Raw genomic sequence first — 17,603 nt, forward strand, 5'->3', positions numbered from 1 at the left:
TGGCAACGGCGCGCGCCGCCGATTGCACTGAAGCTCGTGCGCGCTCTGGGAGAGAAGGAGAGCGCGCGAGCGCTCTACTCGGCTTCTCGTCTCCCCCACGCGTGCGGCCGAGGAGGTCTTTCTGTAGGTGCCCCTTCTTGGCGGGGAGGGGGCGGCGGCAACGGGGGCCTGCCCCGGGATCCTTTCCCCCGCGCCATTCCTGCTTCCGCACCCTTCCTGGGGGCTTGTGGTCCGGCTGGGAGCCTCCCAGACTTTGGGGCGCCACGCAGCCCCCTCCCCCATTCCTCAAGTCCGAAAATAAGCCTTGGCTTCCCAGTCAGTGCAGAGAAGGCCTTGAACTAGATGCCCCGAAGGTTTAGACCGTTCGAACTCGTTACTGTTTGCCCTGAATATATTAAGGAGAGAAAAGCCCCAAACCTTTAGGGAAGAAAATTCAAGCTGAGTATGTAAAGGCAGACCATATGCTTTTTAAAATTTTAATTTTTACTTTTTATCATCTTTCCAAAAGTTGTATTAAAGTTAGGGAGGAGGCTGTTGGAACCTTCCTTTGGGAATAAAACGCTGGACTCTTTCAGGCGTTATTTGACATACAACGCTTCTGAAGAAGCCTTGGTTTCTAGTCTGGCTTATCTTAAGATATCTTTTGGATCAAAAATTCGAAGAGAGTCTGTTTCGTCTACCATCTTAAGTGTGTAGGCTTAGGTCTTTGCTTGAGCTAATATTTTAAGCATTCTGGGTTTCATGGTGTCAACCCAGCTACACAGTCCTCCGGTGCTGAGCTTGCTTTGCTTACATATTTCCATTCTCTCTTCCATCCCGTTTGGTGCCTCTTCGTTTTTTGGATACCTTAATACTGAATTTCAAAATTGCCTTCTATCTCATTAGTTCAGCATCGTGATAATTTCCCAATAGAAAAAATTCTCTTTTGTATTCCTTTGCAGCTTTTATTTTTTGCCTTTAGCTTGGGTAACTTTTGCATACCCGCAGTCCATGGACCCCAGTTAAAGAATTCCTATTTTATAAAGCCATCCAGTTTTGGTGATTTATGTGTTGTTGATATGCCCCTGGTCCTTCCTTTTAATGAGCACTGCCTTGGATGCTGTGGTTTGTTTTTTTTCTTTTCCTTTTTTGGCTCATTCCCTACAAGTTCTCCAGTTCGTTGTGACTTAATACCCTTTGCTTAGCAGCTACTGGTTTAACCTCCTTAGGGAGTGGGAGGATTATTGTGTGAGGTGGTATGGAAGTGTGGGTGAATGGTTAAACTGAAGAATTAATTGCAGGTCAGAAGCATTCTGCAAGGGAAAAATTAGGTGGGGTATAGAGAGGCAAAGAGGGATCTAGGTTTAGAATGGGGAGGATTGGTATTTGAGAAAGTGAAAGTGAGGTTTGGAAGGTAGAAAAACTGATTTCTTGTGCTGTAGTTTTTTATTTCTTTTTCATTATCACTTGCCTTTTCTAGCCTTAGTCTTATCCATCACTCCCTTTACCCCAGCATGGTTATCTTTTGTTTTCAATTTCCTGTTGAATCTGCTACTGGGATGGGCAGGGACCCAGCCTTAGAGTGGGGCAGGGGTTGTCCAAACTGGTCTAGAGTTGGGCTGTCTCCCTTCCATTCAACATCTTGTCATACCCTTTTTGTTTTGCTTTAGTACATTTTTCCAGGCGTTTGTATAATGCTGCTTTATCCTGGGATTTTAAAGAAAGTAGCCTTCCCTTTTACCCAATTCAATGTCTCTTCCCTTTACTTTCACTAACCTAGCCACTTTGTTCCTTGGGTAGTTTTCCTCACACATTTATGCTTTATCTTGACCAGGATAAGTTGGAGAAAGAAATAGAGTACATACAACATGAGAAAGGAGTAGACTGCGTAGCCAAGAAATCTAACAAGAAAAAAGAGCTTGAGGGCTCTTCAGAGTCTGGGGTTGGGACAGGTTGAGAGGATAGAACCTGGTGGGAGGCATGGAGATAACAGTGTGAAAGGGATAAGAAGGCAGGGCTGGAAGAGAAAAACTAGGAAGTGAGATTCAGGAGACTAGTAGGGAAAGCTGACAGTTTGACATAGTGAAAATGAGGTATAAAGAGTGGGTGTTTTCATATAAGAGGAGGAATGTAGAGATGGTATGGGAACAGTGGAACAGGAGGCTGGTTTGATATATTTAGAGCATTGAACTGAAAACAGGTAATATTTAACAGGTGTTAGGGAGACTTGGGTGAGCTGCAAATCATGAGAGAAATCCTATAGGAAGGAAATTGAAGGACTAAGGTATCAGAGTAGTTGATAGGAGCTATAAATATTTGGAATCAAGGAACTGGTCCCTGGGAAATAAAGTTTAAGAGGATTGTTTCCAAGGTTCATTAGTTTCTGATGTGCATGTTGGCCTTTAGTCTGGGTGTGAGGCTGCATGGGATTCCTTTGGTTTATCTTAAGAACCAGTTGGTCTACCTGTTTAGATATCCAGGGACTGCTTAGTTCATTTTGCATTCATAACAGGGTAGTCTGAAATCCTTAGGTCAGTTCTTGGAAGAGTCCTTGGACTTGAACTGTGGGCCCTTGGGTGTTTGTTGTGCCCAGTTTGGAGACCTCAGTCAGTTACCAGAGGTTAGTTGGTGGAGACAGCACTTGTGTGTATTGGGGCCAAAGGAGGATAAAGGGACAGTATGGAGAAATTTGAGAAAGGATCTTTGTTTGCTTAGGGTGGAATAAAGAAGAAAACCTAGGTGCAAGTAGGAATGGCTCTTGCACATGGAAGTTTTCAAAAGGCTGTAAGAGCTGGGCTATGAGTTGGTGGAAAGAAAGTGTGGGAAGGATGAAGAAGGTTTTGTTAGGGGACCAGGAAGATTATGTAGCTGAAGGTTGTTTAGCGTGGAGATACATGTTGTAATAGGAATGGAGGAGAGCAGGGATTTGGGTGGTGGTAAGTGGTTAGCTTGGGGCCAGGGGCCTGACCCGTGTTTCCCCGCTCCCCCTCAGGAGCGGTGGTGCCCCCCTCCCCCCCGGGCACGGGGCCATGTACAACGGGATCGGGCTGCCGACGCCCCGGGGCAGCGGCACCAACGGCTACGTCCAGCGCAACCTGTCCCTGGTTCGGGGCCGCCGGGGTGAGCGGCCTGACTACAAGGGAGAGGAGGAACTGCGGCGCCTGGAGGCTGCCCTGGTGAAGCGGCCTAATCCTGACATCCTGGACCACGAGCGCAAGCGGCGAGTGGAGCTGCGATGCCTCGAGCTGGAGGAGATGATGGAAGAGCAGGGGTGAGGGGAGGGCTCGGCTCGGGGAGAGCCAAGCACTGAATGAGTGCAGAGCTGGGGGAGTTAGGTGGGGTGTAAGAAGCTTAGGGCTTGTTGAAAGAGGCCTGGAGAGGAGTTGTAGAAGGGGCGGAGGAAAAGGAACTAGCATATTGAAAGGAATTAAGGGACAGTTCAGAGTGGGAGATGAGGAAACCATGTCTGGGACATACAAGGGAGTCTGAGGAAGTCTGAATTATTTAGACAGGCATATGGGGAAAGGGGGCCATTGAGAGACAAAAATGTGCTTTAAGGAAGAGGTGGGAAAGCAGAGACCAGGCAAGAGATGATCTAGGTAAGCTGACAGGTGTTGTTATTGATAGAGATAGGAAGGTAAATGGATTTAAGGATTGAGACCTTGGAAGGTAGCAAAGGCAGGAAATCAGGAACTGGAAGAACACTTGGCTGGATAAGAGGATCCTGGGTTGGATAGGAAGTGAAATTTTGGAAAAGGAGCACATTCAGGGAAAAAACCTTTTTAGAGCAGTGGTTTTCAAACTTCAGCAGTGGCGCCCCTTTTATACAATGCACCTTATTTTGAAATCCTAGGAAATGAAAGACCTGTTCTTATTGAAGTTTGGGGAGGAGCACCTGGAACTCTGCCTGTTTAACTTTTGTTCTCTTGGCCCGTTTAAAATCCACTGTTCTAGAGGGTGTAGTAAGTTGAAGGAAATAAGATGACAGGGAAAAGGTCAGATGGATTTAAGAAAAGGGTGCTTTGGGTGACAGTGAGTGAAAAGTTCTATGTGTGCATGGAGAGGAAAGGGACCTTGTTGGGAATGAGGAAACTGTAAACCTGGGACTGGGGAAAGTGTCTAATCAAGCTTTAACCCTGAAGGGATTTGTTCTCCAGGTACGAGGAACAGCAAATTCAGGAAAAAGTGGCGACCTTTCGACTCATGTTGCTGGAGAAGGATGTGAACCCTGGGGGCAAGGAGGAGACCCCAGGGCAGAGGCCAGTGTGAGTGTTTCACTCTTCTTTGATTTCCTCTGGACTATATACTCCTGTTGTCCTCTCTTCTTATCTTGTACTTTCTGTTCTGTCTTCCTTTTCCCAATCCTCTCTGGCTCCTGTATATAATTGTGTAAAAATGACTATGCTTTGCTCTCAGTGTCCTTCACATCTTTGCTATTTTTTTTCTCTAGGGTAACTGAGACTCACCAGTTGGCAGAATTGAATGAGAAGAAGAATGAGCGACTCCGTGCTGCCTTTGGCATCAGTGATTCCTATGTGGATGGCAGCTCTTTTGATCCTCAGCGTCGTGCTCGAGAAGCCAAACAACCAGCTCCCGAGCCTCCCAAACCTTACAGGTACACAAGACCAAGAAACCAGTGTCAGTTTCTGTTCCTCATTCTAAGCACTCTGCTCTAATTTATTTATTTTGGTGGGCTGTTTCTTCCCAGATTCTTTAGATTTTGTTCTTCTGAAATTGAAATGTCTGAGAAAATTTGGCTTACTATCCATTCTTTTCATCTTTTCCCCAGCCTTGTCCGGGAGTCCAGCAGTTCTCGCTCACCAACACCAAAGCAGAAGAAGAAGAAGAAGAAGAAAGATAGAGGACGGTAAGTTAGTTGGAAAGTTACTGTAGTAAGCCAGAGGATTAATCCTGTCATGTATTTTCTCTCCCCAATCAATCTCTCTCTGTCTCTGTCTCTCTCTCGAGAATTCTTGCTTCTAGGAAGCAGGAGAGAGTTGTCAGAAAACTCAGGGAGGAGGGAGTTACTATTCAGGTTTAAGCTGGGAGGAGGGAATGTGTATGCTGCTTCAGTGGGAAGGGTTGATTCTGCAGCTCTGTCAATTGAGGACTGGCCAACAGCATTTTGGATTTCTGAGATTTTCATTTTGATGTTTGTTGATAAAAGGAGGGAGCATACCCATGATTTTTAGAGAGTAAGTTCTCGGCTTAGGTCTGGCACATTAATGCTGTTGGAGTTGTTCGGTGCTTTAGAAGCCTTTGGGCGGGGTGGGGGCTGGAGGTGGGGGTGGTTATAAGTGGGAGGGCCAGGGAAGGAGCCAAGCAGTATGACCTTGTTACTGAACTCATCTTTAGCAGGTCAGAGAGCAGCTCTCCTCGACGAGAGAGGAAGAAGAGCTCTAAGAAGAAGAAGCACAGGTATGAGGTGGGAGTACATAGTGTGGTTAGAGAGGTTTAATGAATCCAGGCATAGGTATTGGTTTATGTTTTGTCTTTTTTCCCCCCCAACAGGTCAGAGTCTGAATCCAAGAAACGGAAGCATAGGTAAGAGCTCTTTGGGGAATTGAGGACATAGTGGCATGCAGAGCTGTAGCCATTGTTTAATGACCTTGCTTGCTCTCTGTGGGGGGGTGTCTCTTTTTCTTGAAGTAAAGCTCAGTTTCTTGATCTGTCAACTCTAATATTTATTTCATTTTTTTAAAAGTGATTATTACTTTTAATAATTTTAACTTATTTCTTAGGTCTCCCACTCCAAAGAGCAAACGCAAATCTAAGGACAAGAAGCGGAAGCGGTGAGTGTTTGTGTGGATTGTAGGAAAATGTGCTTAGCAAGTAGATGAATGCCATCTAGGGGAATAGGGTAGAATATGTCATGTTACCTGACTGATAAAGGGTTGCGGGGTGGATGAGGGTAATCCAGTACAAATGTGACAACACCTGAGTTGTGGGTTGTGGTCTTCCTTCAGGTCTCGAAGTACAACACCAGCCCCCAAGAGCCGCCGGGCCCACCATTCAACTTCTGCTGACTCTGCTTCCTCTTCTGATACTTCCCGCAGTCGGTAAGGGGTGGTCCAGGAGGAAGGGAGGGAGAGGGACTTGTGGGTTAATTAATTTAATATTTATTGAGCGCCCACGGTGTGCTAGGCGCTGCACAGACCATTCGGAAGACACGGTCCCTGCCCTCTAGGAGCTGACAGGCTAAAGCAACAGGATGGACAGACATATACATTTCCCCTTCTCTTTTTTTTTTTTTTTTTTTTTTTATTTATTTTGTTATTTCTTGTTTTGTTCTGATGTATATGGACTGCCAGAATAGGGGGGGGTGGTTTGTTCGTGGTGTCTGGGGGAGGAAGGAATCCTTACCCTGGCTTCCTTAATCGGGGAAGGCTTCCTGAAGGAGGTGGGCTCAGAGGTGAGTTGTGAATGAAGTGGGTAGGGAATGGCTGGGTGGAGGGTTTTGGGAGGTTTGGGGGAGGTCAACAAAGGGGTAGAGGGAGAACATTTTTGGGGATCATGTTGGGAAGAGAAGGACCAACCAAAGTGAATTGGACTTGAATTTCAGTGAGTGATTGGAGTCTTGTGAATAAGAGAAGGCTTCTTGGAAGAGGGTTGTGTACAGTCAGGGAAGGTGGATGGGAGCTGGGGAGGGGGTTTTCTGTCCTCCCCTGAGCTGATTTTCTTCCTCTCCCCCATCCTCAATTACCTCCCTCAGGTCTCGAAGTGCTGCAACAAAAACCCATTCAACTGCCTTGACGGGGCAAAGTCTTTCCCCTGCTTCAGGGCGTAGAGGGGAGGGAGATGCACCTTCCAGAGAACCAGGTACCACCAACACAGGGCATCCCAGCAGCCCAGAGCTTTCTGCAAAACAGCCTAGTAGCCCTTATGAAGAAAAAGACAAAAAGGAGGTATGTTCCTAAGTTAATGGATGTTTGTTGGGCTGCAGGGTTATGGACTTAGGATAGGTATTTGAAGTGAAAAAGAAATAAGAGTTTATAAAGATAAATGAATTTGGGGTGGTTTTTTTTTTCCTGTATTCCTTTCTTGTTTTTTTAATCAGATTTTCTTCTACATCTGCAAATTCTTTAGAATTGTAGTTTTCAGACTACCCTGGATATAGGTTTTGCATTGTCGTCCTGTTTATATGTGTATATAGAACTCAAGGAAATTCCTTTATACTTGGCCTTACTACTTAGATTCTTCTAATATTTTTATTTCATTAAATGCTGGTGTGGCTAAAATGTTTCAACCCACTGGATTGCATTCTGAAAATACTACTCTGGAATGGTCTGTTCAGCACTTATTCTTTTACACTTGCTATTCTAATTCAAACCCTAATGTTTTGTAGTTTCAACTATTACAGTATATTTTAATTGCTGTTTACTAAGTTCTTAGCTCTTCTATCCATTTTCCTGTCTTTTCCTGTGCTCCATCCTAGTCTTTTTTATTTACACAAGTCCTCAAACCTTTGCCTTTCCCTTTTATTTTAATACAGTTACTTTTCAAGGATAAAGTAAGAGTTCACCCACTTTAGTGAATTGCTTTTTACAGCATTTTATAATGGTTATTTGTTTTAACGTGTGCTGTTTGTTTGCATTCTGTCTCTTACACGACTATTGAGGTCACAGACTGTCCATATCTTCAAATTTCCCCCAGTGTTTTTTATGTTAAATCGCCTCTTGTTATTGAATGAACGTGATGGTTGGTCATGACATGAGGAAAATGACCAGTTGGTGTAATGGGCCTTGCAGAGAAATTCCATTGAAACGGGTGTTGGAATCTTAAGAGTGATAAAAAGTTTTAGTGCTTACATATCCCTATTCCTACTTTTTTTTCCCGCTCTTAGAAATCTGCAGTTCGACCTAGCTCTTCTCCGGAAAGGAGCAGCACAGGCCCAGAACCATCTGCTCCCACTCCGCTCCTTGCCGAGCAACATGGCAGCTCCCCACAACCCCTTGCAGCAACCCCCTTAAGTCAGGAGCCAATGAACCCCACATCTGAGGCTTCCCCAACCCGGGGTCGTTTACCACCTAAGTCTCCTGAGAAACCTCCCCAATCATCTTCAGAGAGTTGCCCACCATCCCCTCAACCTACCAAAGTTTCTCGGCATGCGAGCTCTTCCCCTGAAAGTCCTAAACCCACACCAGCTCCAGGGTCCCACCGAGAGATTTCTTCTTCTCCCACATCCAAGAGTCGCTCACATGGCCGAGCTAAGCGGGATAAGTCACATTCTCATACACCTCGTAGGGCGGGGAGGTCCCGTAGTCCTACCACCACTAAGAGGGGGCGATCGCGGTCTCGAACCCCTACTAAGCGAGGTCATTCTCGGTCCCATTCCCCTCAGTGGCATAGGTCCCGATCTGTACAGCGGTGGGGGCGATCTAGAAGCCCCCAGCGACGTGGCCGCTCTAGGTCTCCCCAGCGACCAGGCTGGTCCAGGAGCAGAAATACTCAGAGGAGAGGCAGGTCGAGGTCAGCAAGGCGAGGAAGGTCACACTCTAGATCCCCAGCCACTAGGGGCAGGTCTCGCTCTAGAACCCCAGCCCGGCGGGGCAGGTCTCGCTCTAGAACACCTGCCAGGCGTAGATCACGATCCAGAACGCCTGCCAGGCGTAGATCCCGGTCTAGAACACCAGCCAGGAGAGGCAGGTCTCGGTCTAGATCACCTGCTAGACGCAGATCTAGGACCCGTTCAGTACGACGGAGGTCTCGTAGTAGATCACCAGCCAGGAGAAGTGGCAGGTCCCGCTCTAGAACCCCAGGGAGGCGGGGCAGGTCGCGCTCTAGAACCCCGGGCAGGAGAGGGAAATCTCGGTCTAGGACACCAGCAAGACGAGGGAGATCTAGGTCTAGGACACCAGCGAGACGAGGGAGATCTAGGTCTAGGACACCAGCAAGACGAAGATCCCGTAGTAGAAGTATAGTTAGACGGGGAAGATCTCACTCTAGAACACCACAAAGGAGAGGGAGATCTGGCTCATCATCAGAGCGGAAGAACAAGTCCAGAACATCACAGAGAAGGAGCAGGTCCAACTCAAGCCCAGAAATGAAAAAATTTCGTGTTTCTTCAAGGCGGAGCAGGTCTCTCTCATCTCCACGATCTAAAGTAAAATCTCGCTTGTCTTTGAGGCGAAGCCTTTCTGGGTCCTCTCCGTGTCCTAAACAAAAATCTCAGACACCACCCAGGCGTAGCCGCTCTGGATCATCCCAATCTAAAGCTAAATCTCAAACACCCCCAAGGCGAAGTCGCTCGGGCTCTTCACCTTCCAACCAGAAATCTAAAACACCATTAAGACAAAGTCATTCTAGTTCATCTCAACCTATAGTGAAATCTGGAACACCACCAAGGCAAGGGTCTGCAACAAGTCCCCGGGCAAATGAACAGTCTGCAACGCCACAAAGACAGAGCTGTTCTGAAACATCACCTGAACCTGAGGTGAAGTCTAGGACCCCTTTGAGACATAGCTGCTCTGGATCCTCTCCTCCTGCAGTGAAATCTAGCACACCTCCAAGACGGAGCCGGTCTGGGTCGTCATCTCCACAACCCAAAGTGAAGGCAGTAACATCACCAATCCAGAGCCATTCTGGCTCATCTCCAAGTCCTGGCAAAACACCACCAAGGCAAACCAGACCAGAGTCTCCTTGCTCCAAGGTGGAATCTAGATTATTGCAAAGACACAGCCATTCTAGGTCATCCTCACCAGATACCAAAGTGAAACCTAGAACACCACCAAGACAAAGTCACTCAGGGTCTACTTCCCCGTGCCCCAAAGTAAAGCCTCAAATTCCACCAGGTCACAGTCTTTTTGGATCAAAGTCACCATGTTCCCAGGAGATGTCTAAGGACTCACCAGCACCAAGTTCTGGATCCTTCCCACTCTGTTCAGGAGTAAAGTCCAGCACACCACCAGGAGAAAGCTATTTTGGTACCTTATCTCTGCCACAGGAAGGACAGCCTCACACTTTGCTAGATTCCAGATCTGATACTTCAAGTCCAGAAATGAGACCAGGTCACTATGACTCCCTGTCTCTGCAGAGCAAATCTCAAACACCACCTAAGGGTGGCCAGTCCAGGTCCTCTTCTCCTGTCACTGAACCTGCATCCAGATCTCCAGCACAAGATAGAAGCAAATTGTCAGTAAGTCCTAGTCTAAAACCTGGAATGTCTCCTGAGCAGAATAGATCTCAGTCTGACTCTTCCCCATATTCTGCAATGGACTGTAAATCTCTTCTGGGACAGAGTAGATTGGAGCCTTCTCCTGAATCAAAAACGAAAACAGGCTTACTCCTTCAGGAGGATATTACTACATCGTCTATACTAAGTGACAAATTGAATCCTCCTCCAGTACAGAATAGACCTGAGTCCTCAGCAGTACTCAAAGACACATCTAGAAACTCATCAAAGGAAAGAGGTGGTGTTGGGTCATCTCCAGATACAAGAGACCAAAGTAGTCCATTAACTAAAGCAAGCCAAGATGAGGAATTAATGGAGGTGGTAGAGAAATCTGAAGAGTCCTCAAACCAGGTTCTGTCCCATGTGTCTCCAGAACTTAAGGAAATGGTGGGAAGTAACTTTGATTCATCTGAAATAGGAGAAAGGCCTGTTATGTCTTTGACTCTTGACCAAAGCCAGTCTTTGCAGGCTTTGGAAGCAGAAGTCCCTGCAGTGGCCTCAGCTTGGAGTGGGCCACCTTTTTCTCCAGAACATAAAGAACTGTCTGATTCCCCTCCCAGGGGCAATAGCTATGAGTCACCTTTAGAATTTAGAAACTCAGGCCCTCTTTCAGAAATAAAGACTGGATTTTCTGCTGAGGTTAAAGGAGGTTTGAATGAACCTTTTCCCAATCAGCTGGAGACAGATTCATCTCTAGACATGAAAGAACAATTGAGGTCCTCCAGACGCAGCAGTTCTGAGTTATCCCCAGATGTGGTGGAAAAAGCAGGAATGTCTTCAAATCAGAGTCTTTCTTCACCAGTACTTGATGCCATACCTAGAACACCCTCAAGGGAAAGAAGTAGTTCTGCATCTTCTCCTGAACTGAAAGATGGTTTACCCAGAACCCCTTCAAGGAGAAGCAGGTCTGGTTCTTCCCCAGGACTTAGAGATGGGTCTGGGACTCCCTCAAGGCACAGTTTATCTGGATCTTCTCCTGGAATGAAAGATATACCCAGAACACCATCCAGGGGGAGAAGTGAATGTGATTCTTCTCCAGAACCAAAAGTTTTGCCTCAGACTCCTAGGCCAAGGAGTCATTCTCCATCATCCCCAGAACTCAACAAGTGTCTTACCCCCCAGAGAGAAAGAAGTGGGTCAGAATCATCAGTTGAACAGAAGACTTTGGCTGGGACTCCTCTTGGGCAGCGAAGTCGATCTGGATCTTCTCAAGAACTTGATGAGAAACCCAGTGCATCCCCTCAGGAAAGAAGTGAATCAGACTCTTCTCCAGATTCTAAAGTTAAGGCACGAATGCCACTTAGACAAAGGAGTCATTCTGGATCATCTCCAGAGGCTGATAGCAAATCCCGACTTTCTCCTCAGCTCAGTAGGTCTGGCTCATCCCCTGAAGTTAAAGATAAGCCAAGAGCAGCATCCAGGGCACAGAGTGGTTCTGATTCCTCTCCTGAACCCAAGGCTCCTGCTCCTCGGGCCCTTCCCAGACGAAGCAGATCAGGTTCATCGAGCAAAGGCAGAGGCCCTTCTCCTGAAGGAAGCAGCAGTTCTGAGTCTTCTCCAGAACACCCACCCAAGTCCAGAATGGCTAGAAGAAGCTCTCGGTCATCACCAGAGCCCAAGACTAAGTCTCGTACTCCACTTCGGCGTCGCAGCTCTCGATCATCTGAGAGGACTAGGAAGACCAGACTCTCCCGTAGAAGCCGTTCTGCATCGTCCTCACCAGAGACCCGTTCTAGAACTCCCCCACGACGCCGAAGAAGTCCCTCAGTGTCTTCTCCAGAGCCAGCTGAAAAGTCAAGATCCTCACGCCGGCGGCGTTCAGCTTCATCTCCCCGTACTAAGACAACTTCAAGGAGAGGTCGTTCTCCTTCACCAAAGCCTCGTGGGCTTCAGAGGTCTCGTTCCCGTTCAAGGAGGGAGAAAACCAGGACAACCCGACGTCGAGATAGGTCTGGATCTTCTCAGTCAACCTCTCGAAGGAGACAGCGGAGTCGGTCAAGGTCTCGGGTTACTCGTAGGCGGAGAGGAGGCTCTGGTTACCATTCAAGGTCTCCTGCTCGGCAGGAAAGTTCACGAACCTCCTCTCGACGTCGAAGAGGTCGCTCTAGGACACCCCCAGCCAGTCGGAAGCGTTCCCACTCACGCACATCACCAGCCCCGTGGAAACGTTCCCGGTCTCGGGCCTCTCCAGCCACTCATCGGCGATCCAGGTCCAGAACACCCCTGGTCAGCCGACGTAGGTCCAGATCACGTACTTCACCAGTCAGTCGGAGACGATCAAGGTCTAGGACATCAGTGACTCGAAGACGATCGCGCTCAAGAGCATCCCCGGTGAGTCGAAGGCGATCCAGGTCCAGAACACCACCAGTAACTCGCCGTCGTTCAAGGTCCAGAACACCAGCTCGCCGGCGCTCCCGTTCTAGAACACCACCGGTAACTCGCAGAAGGTCTAGATCTAGGACTCCACCAGTAGTGAGGAGGCGATCTCGAAGCAGAACCTCACCTATCACTCGCAGAAGATCGAGATCCAGAACATCCCCAGTCACTCGTAGGAGATCTCGATCTCGCACGACTCCAGTAACTCGAAGGAGGTCCCGCTCTCGAACCTCTCCAGTGACACGCCGCCGATCTAGGTCTCGAACACCTCTAGCTATTCGGCGTCGCTCTAGGTCTCGAACCCCACTTCTGCCACGCAAGCGCTCTCGAAGTCGCTCATCACTTGTTGTCCGCCGACGTTCTAGATCTCGTACTCCACGAATGACTCGGGGCAAAAGATCCTTAACAAGATCTCCTCCAGCAATCCGCAGGCGTTCTGTATCTGGGAGTAGCTCTGATCGTTCACGTTCTGCTACTCCTCCAGCAACAAGAAATCATTCTGGTTCTCGGACCCCTCCAGTGGCACTCAATAGCTCCAGAATGAGTTGCTTCAGTCGTCCTAGCATGTCACCAACTCCTCTTGACCGCTGTAGATCACCTGGAATGCTTGAACCTCTTGGCAGCTCTAGAACACCCATGTCTGTCCTGCAGCAAGCTGGTGGCTCCATGATGGATGGTCCAGGTCCCCGAATTCCTGATCACCCTAGAACATCTGTGCCAGAAAATCATGCTCAGTCTAGAATTGCACTTGCCTTGACAGCCATCAGTCTTGGCACTGCTCGTCCTCCTCCATCCATGTCTGCCGCAGGCCTTGCTGCAAGAATGTCCCAGGTTCCTGCTCCAGTGCCTCTCATGAGTCTCAGAACGGCCCCAGCTGCCAGCCTTGCCAGTAGGATTCCTGCAGCCTCTGCAGCGGCCATGAACCTGGCCAGTGGCAGGACACCTGCCATACCAACACCAGTGAACCTGGCTGACTCAAGAACACCAGCTGCAGCAGCAGCCATGAACTTGGCCAGCCCTAGAACAGCAGTGGCACCTTCCGCTGTGAACCTTGCTGACCCTCGCACCCCTACAGCCCCAGCTGTGAACCTAGCAGGAGCCAGAACCCCAGCAGCTTTGGCAGCTTTGAGTCTCTCAGGCTCTGGTACACCCCCAAACGCTGCAAACTATCCCTCCAGCTCCAGAACACCCCAGGCACCAGCCCCTGCAAACCTAGTGGGTCCTAGATCTGCACATGCCACAGCTCCTGTGAATATTGCCAGCTCAAGAACCCCTCCAGCCTTGGCCCCTGCAAGTCTCACCAGTGCTAGGATGGCTCCAGCTTTGTCTGGTGCAAACCTCACCAGCCCCAGGGTGCCCCTTTCTGCCTATGAGCGCATTAGTGGCAGAACCTCCCCACCGCTCCTTGACCGAGCCAGGTCCAGAACCCCACCGGGAGGCCCAGGCTCCAGAACCCCACCAGCTGCCCCAAGCCAGTCTAGAATGACCTCTGAGCGGGCTCCCTCTCCTGTCTCTAGAATGGTTCAGGCTCCTCCCTCACAGTCTGTTCTCCCTCCAGCTCAGGATCGGCCTAGGTCTCCTGTGCCATCTTTTTCTGACCAATCCCGATCTTTGCTTGCCCCAACCACCCCTGTAGCAGGATCTCAGTCCCTCTCCTCTGGGTCAGTAGCAAAGACCACATCCTCTGCTGGTGACCACAATGGCATGCTCTCTGTTCCTGTCCCTGGGGTGTCCCACCCTGAGGGTGGGGAACCACCTGCCTCCGCGGGGGCCCTGCAGCCAGCAAAGGAGCGGCGGAGTTCCTCCTCCTCCTCCTCATCTAGCTCCTCCTCCTCGTCGTCATCATCGTCATCGTCCTCTTCCTCCTCCTCCGGCTCCAGCTCTAGTGACTCGGAGGGCTCTAGCCTTCCCATTCAACCTGAGGTAGCACTGAAGAGGTAAGGGGACTTGACTTTTAGATCTTTTCCAAGGGGCAGGTTTTGTGGATGGGTCGGGATGGGGAAGGGAACACCCTATTCAGAGGTTCTTGGCTCATTGAGGTGGTATGGGGACCTTAACCATTAAGCTGGGAGTAGAAGAGAATGCTGGGGTGGGGGTGATTGGGGGTGGAATGGGACAGAAAAGTCTCCAAAGGTTAATTCTCTAGAGGATAATGATAAGTTTTCCATCTCTACAGAGGACAGAACTAGAGGAAATGGACTTAATTTTACAGCAGGAGGGATGGCAGTTAGACCTCAAGAGGAACTCCCTGGGCTGGAAGGATCTTCAGAGGTCATCCCATCCCTCTTCCTGCCTCCAGGCAGGACGGCTCCTCCCCCAGCCAGCGCACACACACACAGGAGCCTACCCAAGCTGGTTCTCCAAGGAAGGAGACCACCCAGCTTTGCACCCACACCTGAGCCCAGGGGCCGTATTCCTTCATCAGGGACATTCTTGAGGTTTAACCTTGATCCCTTGTGCTGCGGACCCCAGCCTGTTGCTTATGTTAGCAGAGGTTGGGTCAGCTTGGGGCCACTGCTCTCCAGAGAATACGCTCACTGGGTCACTGGCTCTCTGGCTTTGGCTGGGAGAGTTCCCAGGGCCTTTTTCAGGCACCCCTCCCCCATTGCCCTTCCTCCCGGTCATGGAAGGTAGGGTTGGGGTTGGGGCAGCTTGTCTCTCCTTGTGACATTGCACTCTTCCCACAGGGTCCCTAGCCCTCCCCCAGCCCCAAAGGAGATTGAACGAGAGGGACGTCCTCAGGAACCGACCCCAGCCAAGCGGAAGAGGCGCACTAGCAGCTCCAGTTCCAGCTCTTCCTCCTCTTCCTCCTCTTCCTCCTCCTCCTCCTCCTCTTCCTCCTCTTCCTCCTCCTCTTCTTCCTCTTCCTCTTCCTCCTCCTCCTCTTCTACTTCCTCACCTTCCCCTGCTAAGCCTGACCCTCAGGCCTTGCCCAAACCTGCAAGCCCCAAGAAGCCACCCCCCGGCGAGAGGAGGTGAGTGCTACCTTGCTTGAGATGGTGGGGGGGGATGTGACCCTGGAGTGTGAGATCCCTGCTGGGTGCCTCACATGGACTCTGGTGTCTGGTTGTATGGGAGGAGTCAGGTTCTCTTCTCCCCACTTACTCTGTTGTGCCGTTCTGGCCAAGAAGGGCTGTACCATCCAAGTGGATGCCCCAGCCAAAATTGGGGAGTCATAGGTTCCTTCTTCTCCCTGCCCCTGACATGCAGACTGGTCCCAGGGACTCTAGCTTTTAAGTCTCCCCATTGCTATTGCCAGGGCTCTGGTCTGGCCACCGTCATCTTCTCCTGACTCTGTCCACAGCCTCTTCCCTGTCTCCCTGCCTCCACGCCATTCTCTTCCACACGTAGCCAGAAGAATCTTTCTAAAACGCACATCTGGTTACTTCCCTCCACTCCACAAATCCTTCTGGGACGCCCTGTGGCCTGCAGGATAAAGCCCCATCTCTGCGGGAATGGCGTGTGAGGCTCTACACCAACTGGCCTTGCCTGCCCTGTGTTCTCCTCTCCTGCCCGCCCCCACACATGCCCTCTGCTCCAGCCACACCCAGCGCCTTGCAGTCTAAGGAGAACCCCATGCCTTTGGACATGCTGTTCCTTCTGCCTGGAATTCCCTTGTCCGCCTGGTGAACTCCTCGTTCTGCAAGACTCCGCTCAAACAGCACCTTCGAGAAGACTACCCTGCCCCTTCCCTTCATCTCCCTCCCCTGGGTCCCAGATCTACCTATATCAGTCCCTGCTGGGCTGCTTCCCACACATGAGGCTGAGCGTGCCTCCCTTGGCCTTCCTTCATCACCAGACTGAGCCCCTCCAAGGGCAGGGACTGTCTTTATCTTTGTGTCCCCCACTGTCATCCCGTCCCTCCCCATGCCCTGCCCACTGGGGCACTCGGTGGATGGTATGCGGGCGGATGGGTGAGTGAGCAGACAAAGGTGGGTCTGAGGCTGCCCCGTGTGGTATGAGGTTTGGTGGTCAAGACCTGGGGGGGTGGTCCTGAGTGCTGGCTGGTGGGTTTGGAAGAGTGTGGCACTATGGGGGATCTTCTCTGCTCCGTAGGTCCCGCAGCCCCCGGAAGCCAATAGACTCCCTCCGGGACTCTCGGTCCCTCAGCTATTCGCCTGCTGAGCGCCACTGCCCCTCGCCCCAGCCCTCACCACGGGACCAACAAAGGTAGGGCCAGTGGTGTGTTTTTGCCTCCTGCCAATGGCCAGCCCAGTCTGGCCATTTTCTGAAAAACCGTTTTCAGGCTTAAAGATGCTAGAGGTGGTTGTGTGTGTATGTGGTCTGATGTCTGTTCTGTGTTGCAGCAGCAGCAGTGAGCATGGTTCCCGGAGAGGTCAGCGTGGGGACAGCCGCTCCCCAGGCCACAAGCGCAGGAGGGAGACACCTAGCCCTCGCCCCGTGCGGCACCGCTCCTCCAGGTGTGTTTCATCATACTCCAGGACTGAGCTTTTATGAGCTCTGGTTAGGACCTCTGCATTGATGGCATTCTTCTCTGTTGCAGGTCTCCATGAATGTTTTTTGGGAAATCCTACCACACCCCAAGTTCTGGAGCCACAGGGAGTGCCCTCTTTCTCCCCAACAGAGCTGTGTGTGGGGGGGGTGCTTGTAACCCCCCCTTGAATCTTGGCAGCATTTTGAGGGGGCTCCCTTCTTTCTCTATCCTTTTTTTCTTTGTTCCTGTGAAATGTTGATCTCTGTGAGTTTTTCTGGTTCACATGTTTTGGGGGGTTTGGGGTGGGTGGGAATGAGAGTTGCCCGAGGGGAGGATACAGTTCAGGACTCCAAACTGGAGTCAAAAAGGGTCTGGGAGGCACAGTCCCCCCTTTACCCCTGAATTTGGGGGAGGGGGAGATGATGATGGTTTGGGACTTGGGAACTTGTGTGAAGTGTTGTGGAAAGGGGCAAGAGTTACAATTAGTTGGCCCTTACTGCTCCCCAGTGAGATTGTGGCCCCTTCCCCCCAACTTTTCTTCACGTTTCTTAAAGGCATTTTGGTTTTTTAAAATCTGTACAGCAAGAGCAACTTTTTCTGTCAAATAAAAATGAGAAATGCAGGAATTGGATCTATAGACTG

General features: G+C 50.1%; 2 protein-coding genes across 4 annotated transcripts; both read left to right on the forward strand.

Annotated features, from left to right (window-relative positions):
- The first annotated feature begins 2,971 nt into the window (after nucleotides 1–2,971).
- Nucleotides 2,972–15,189, forward strand: SRRM2 (serine/arginine repetitive matrix 2). 3 transcript variants are annotated; one of them, XM_016211399.2, is made up of 11 exons: nucleotides 2,980–3,250; nucleotides 4,137–4,244; nucleotides 4,430–4,594; nucleotides 4,769–4,846; nucleotides 5,335–5,397; nucleotides 5,491–5,523; nucleotides 5,721–5,771; nucleotides 5,946–6,038; nucleotides 6,692–6,884; nucleotides 7,823–14,463; nucleotides 14,703–15,189. In XM_016211399.2, the coding sequence occupies exons 1-11, from the start codon at nucleotides 3,009–3,011 to the stop codon at nucleotides 14,713–14,715; spliced, it is 7,680 nt and encodes a 2,559-aa protein (XP_016066885.2). In that variant the 5' UTR covers nucleotides 2,980–3,008; the 3' UTR covers nucleotides 14,716–15,189. The 3 variants fall into 3 exon arrangements, with proteins under 3 accessions (XP_087671825.1, XP_016066886.1, XP_016066885.2); XM_087815699.1 differs by lacking the exons at nucleotides 7,823–14,463; nucleotides 14,703–15,189 and having other exon boundaries at nucleotides 2,972–3,250; nucleotides 6,692–7,809; XM_016211400.2 differs by lacking the exons at nucleotides 6,692–6,884; nucleotides 7,823–14,463; nucleotides 14,703–15,189 and adding an exon at nucleotides 6,124–6,684 and having other exon boundaries at nucleotides 2,972–3,250.
- LOC148093563 (uncharacterized) lies at nucleotides 15,009–17,587 on the forward strand. Its single transcript, XM_087815216.1, has 4 exons — nucleotides 15,009–15,020; nucleotides 15,161–15,501; nucleotides 16,583–16,696; nucleotides 16,834–17,587. Exons 1-4 carry the CDS (start codon nucleotides 15,009–15,011, stop codon nucleotides 16,982–16,984), a joined length of 618 nt encoding a protein of 205 aa, XP_087671342.1. The 3' UTR covers nucleotides 16,985–17,587.
- Nucleotides 17,588–17,603: the final 16 nt, after the last annotated feature.

The sequence above is a fragment of the Miniopterus natalensis genome, chromosome 3, assembly GCF_054644295.1.
Source record: "Miniopterus natalensis isolate mMinNat1 chromosome 3, mMinNat1.hap1, whole genome shotgun sequence".
In the NCBI taxonomy this organism is placed as follows: Eukaryota; Metazoa; Chordata; class Mammalia; order Chiroptera; family Miniopteridae; genus Miniopterus; species Miniopterus natalensis.

What these genes read in the sequence shown, in the direction of transcription:
- SRRM2 (XM_016211399.2), top strand. Translation starts at nt 3,009, where the DNA reads ATGTACAACGGGATCGGGCTGCCGACGCCCCGGGGCAGCGGCACCAAC. An exon ending in TCTAAGAAGAAGAAGCACAG is followed by an intron (nt 5,398 to 5,490) that starts GTATGAGGTGGG and finishes CCCCCCCAACAG; the next exon opens with GTCAGAGTCTGAATCCAAGA. An exon ending in AAGGACAAGAAGCGGAAGCG is followed by an intron (nt 5,772 to 5,945) that starts GTGAGTGTTTGT and finishes GTCTTCCTTCAG; the next exon opens with GTCTCGAAGTACAACACCAG.
- LOC148093563 (XM_087815216.1), top strand. An exon ending in CCACCCCCCGGCGAGAGGAG is followed by an intron (nt 15,502 to 16,582) that starts GTGAGTGCTACC and finishes TCTGCTCCGTAG; the next exon opens with GTCCCGCAGCCCCCGGAAGC. An exon ending in TCACCACGGGACCAACAAAG is followed by an intron (nt 16,697 to 16,833) that starts GTAGGGCCAGTG and finishes TCTGTGTTGCAG; the next exon opens with CAGCAGCAGTGAGCATGGTT.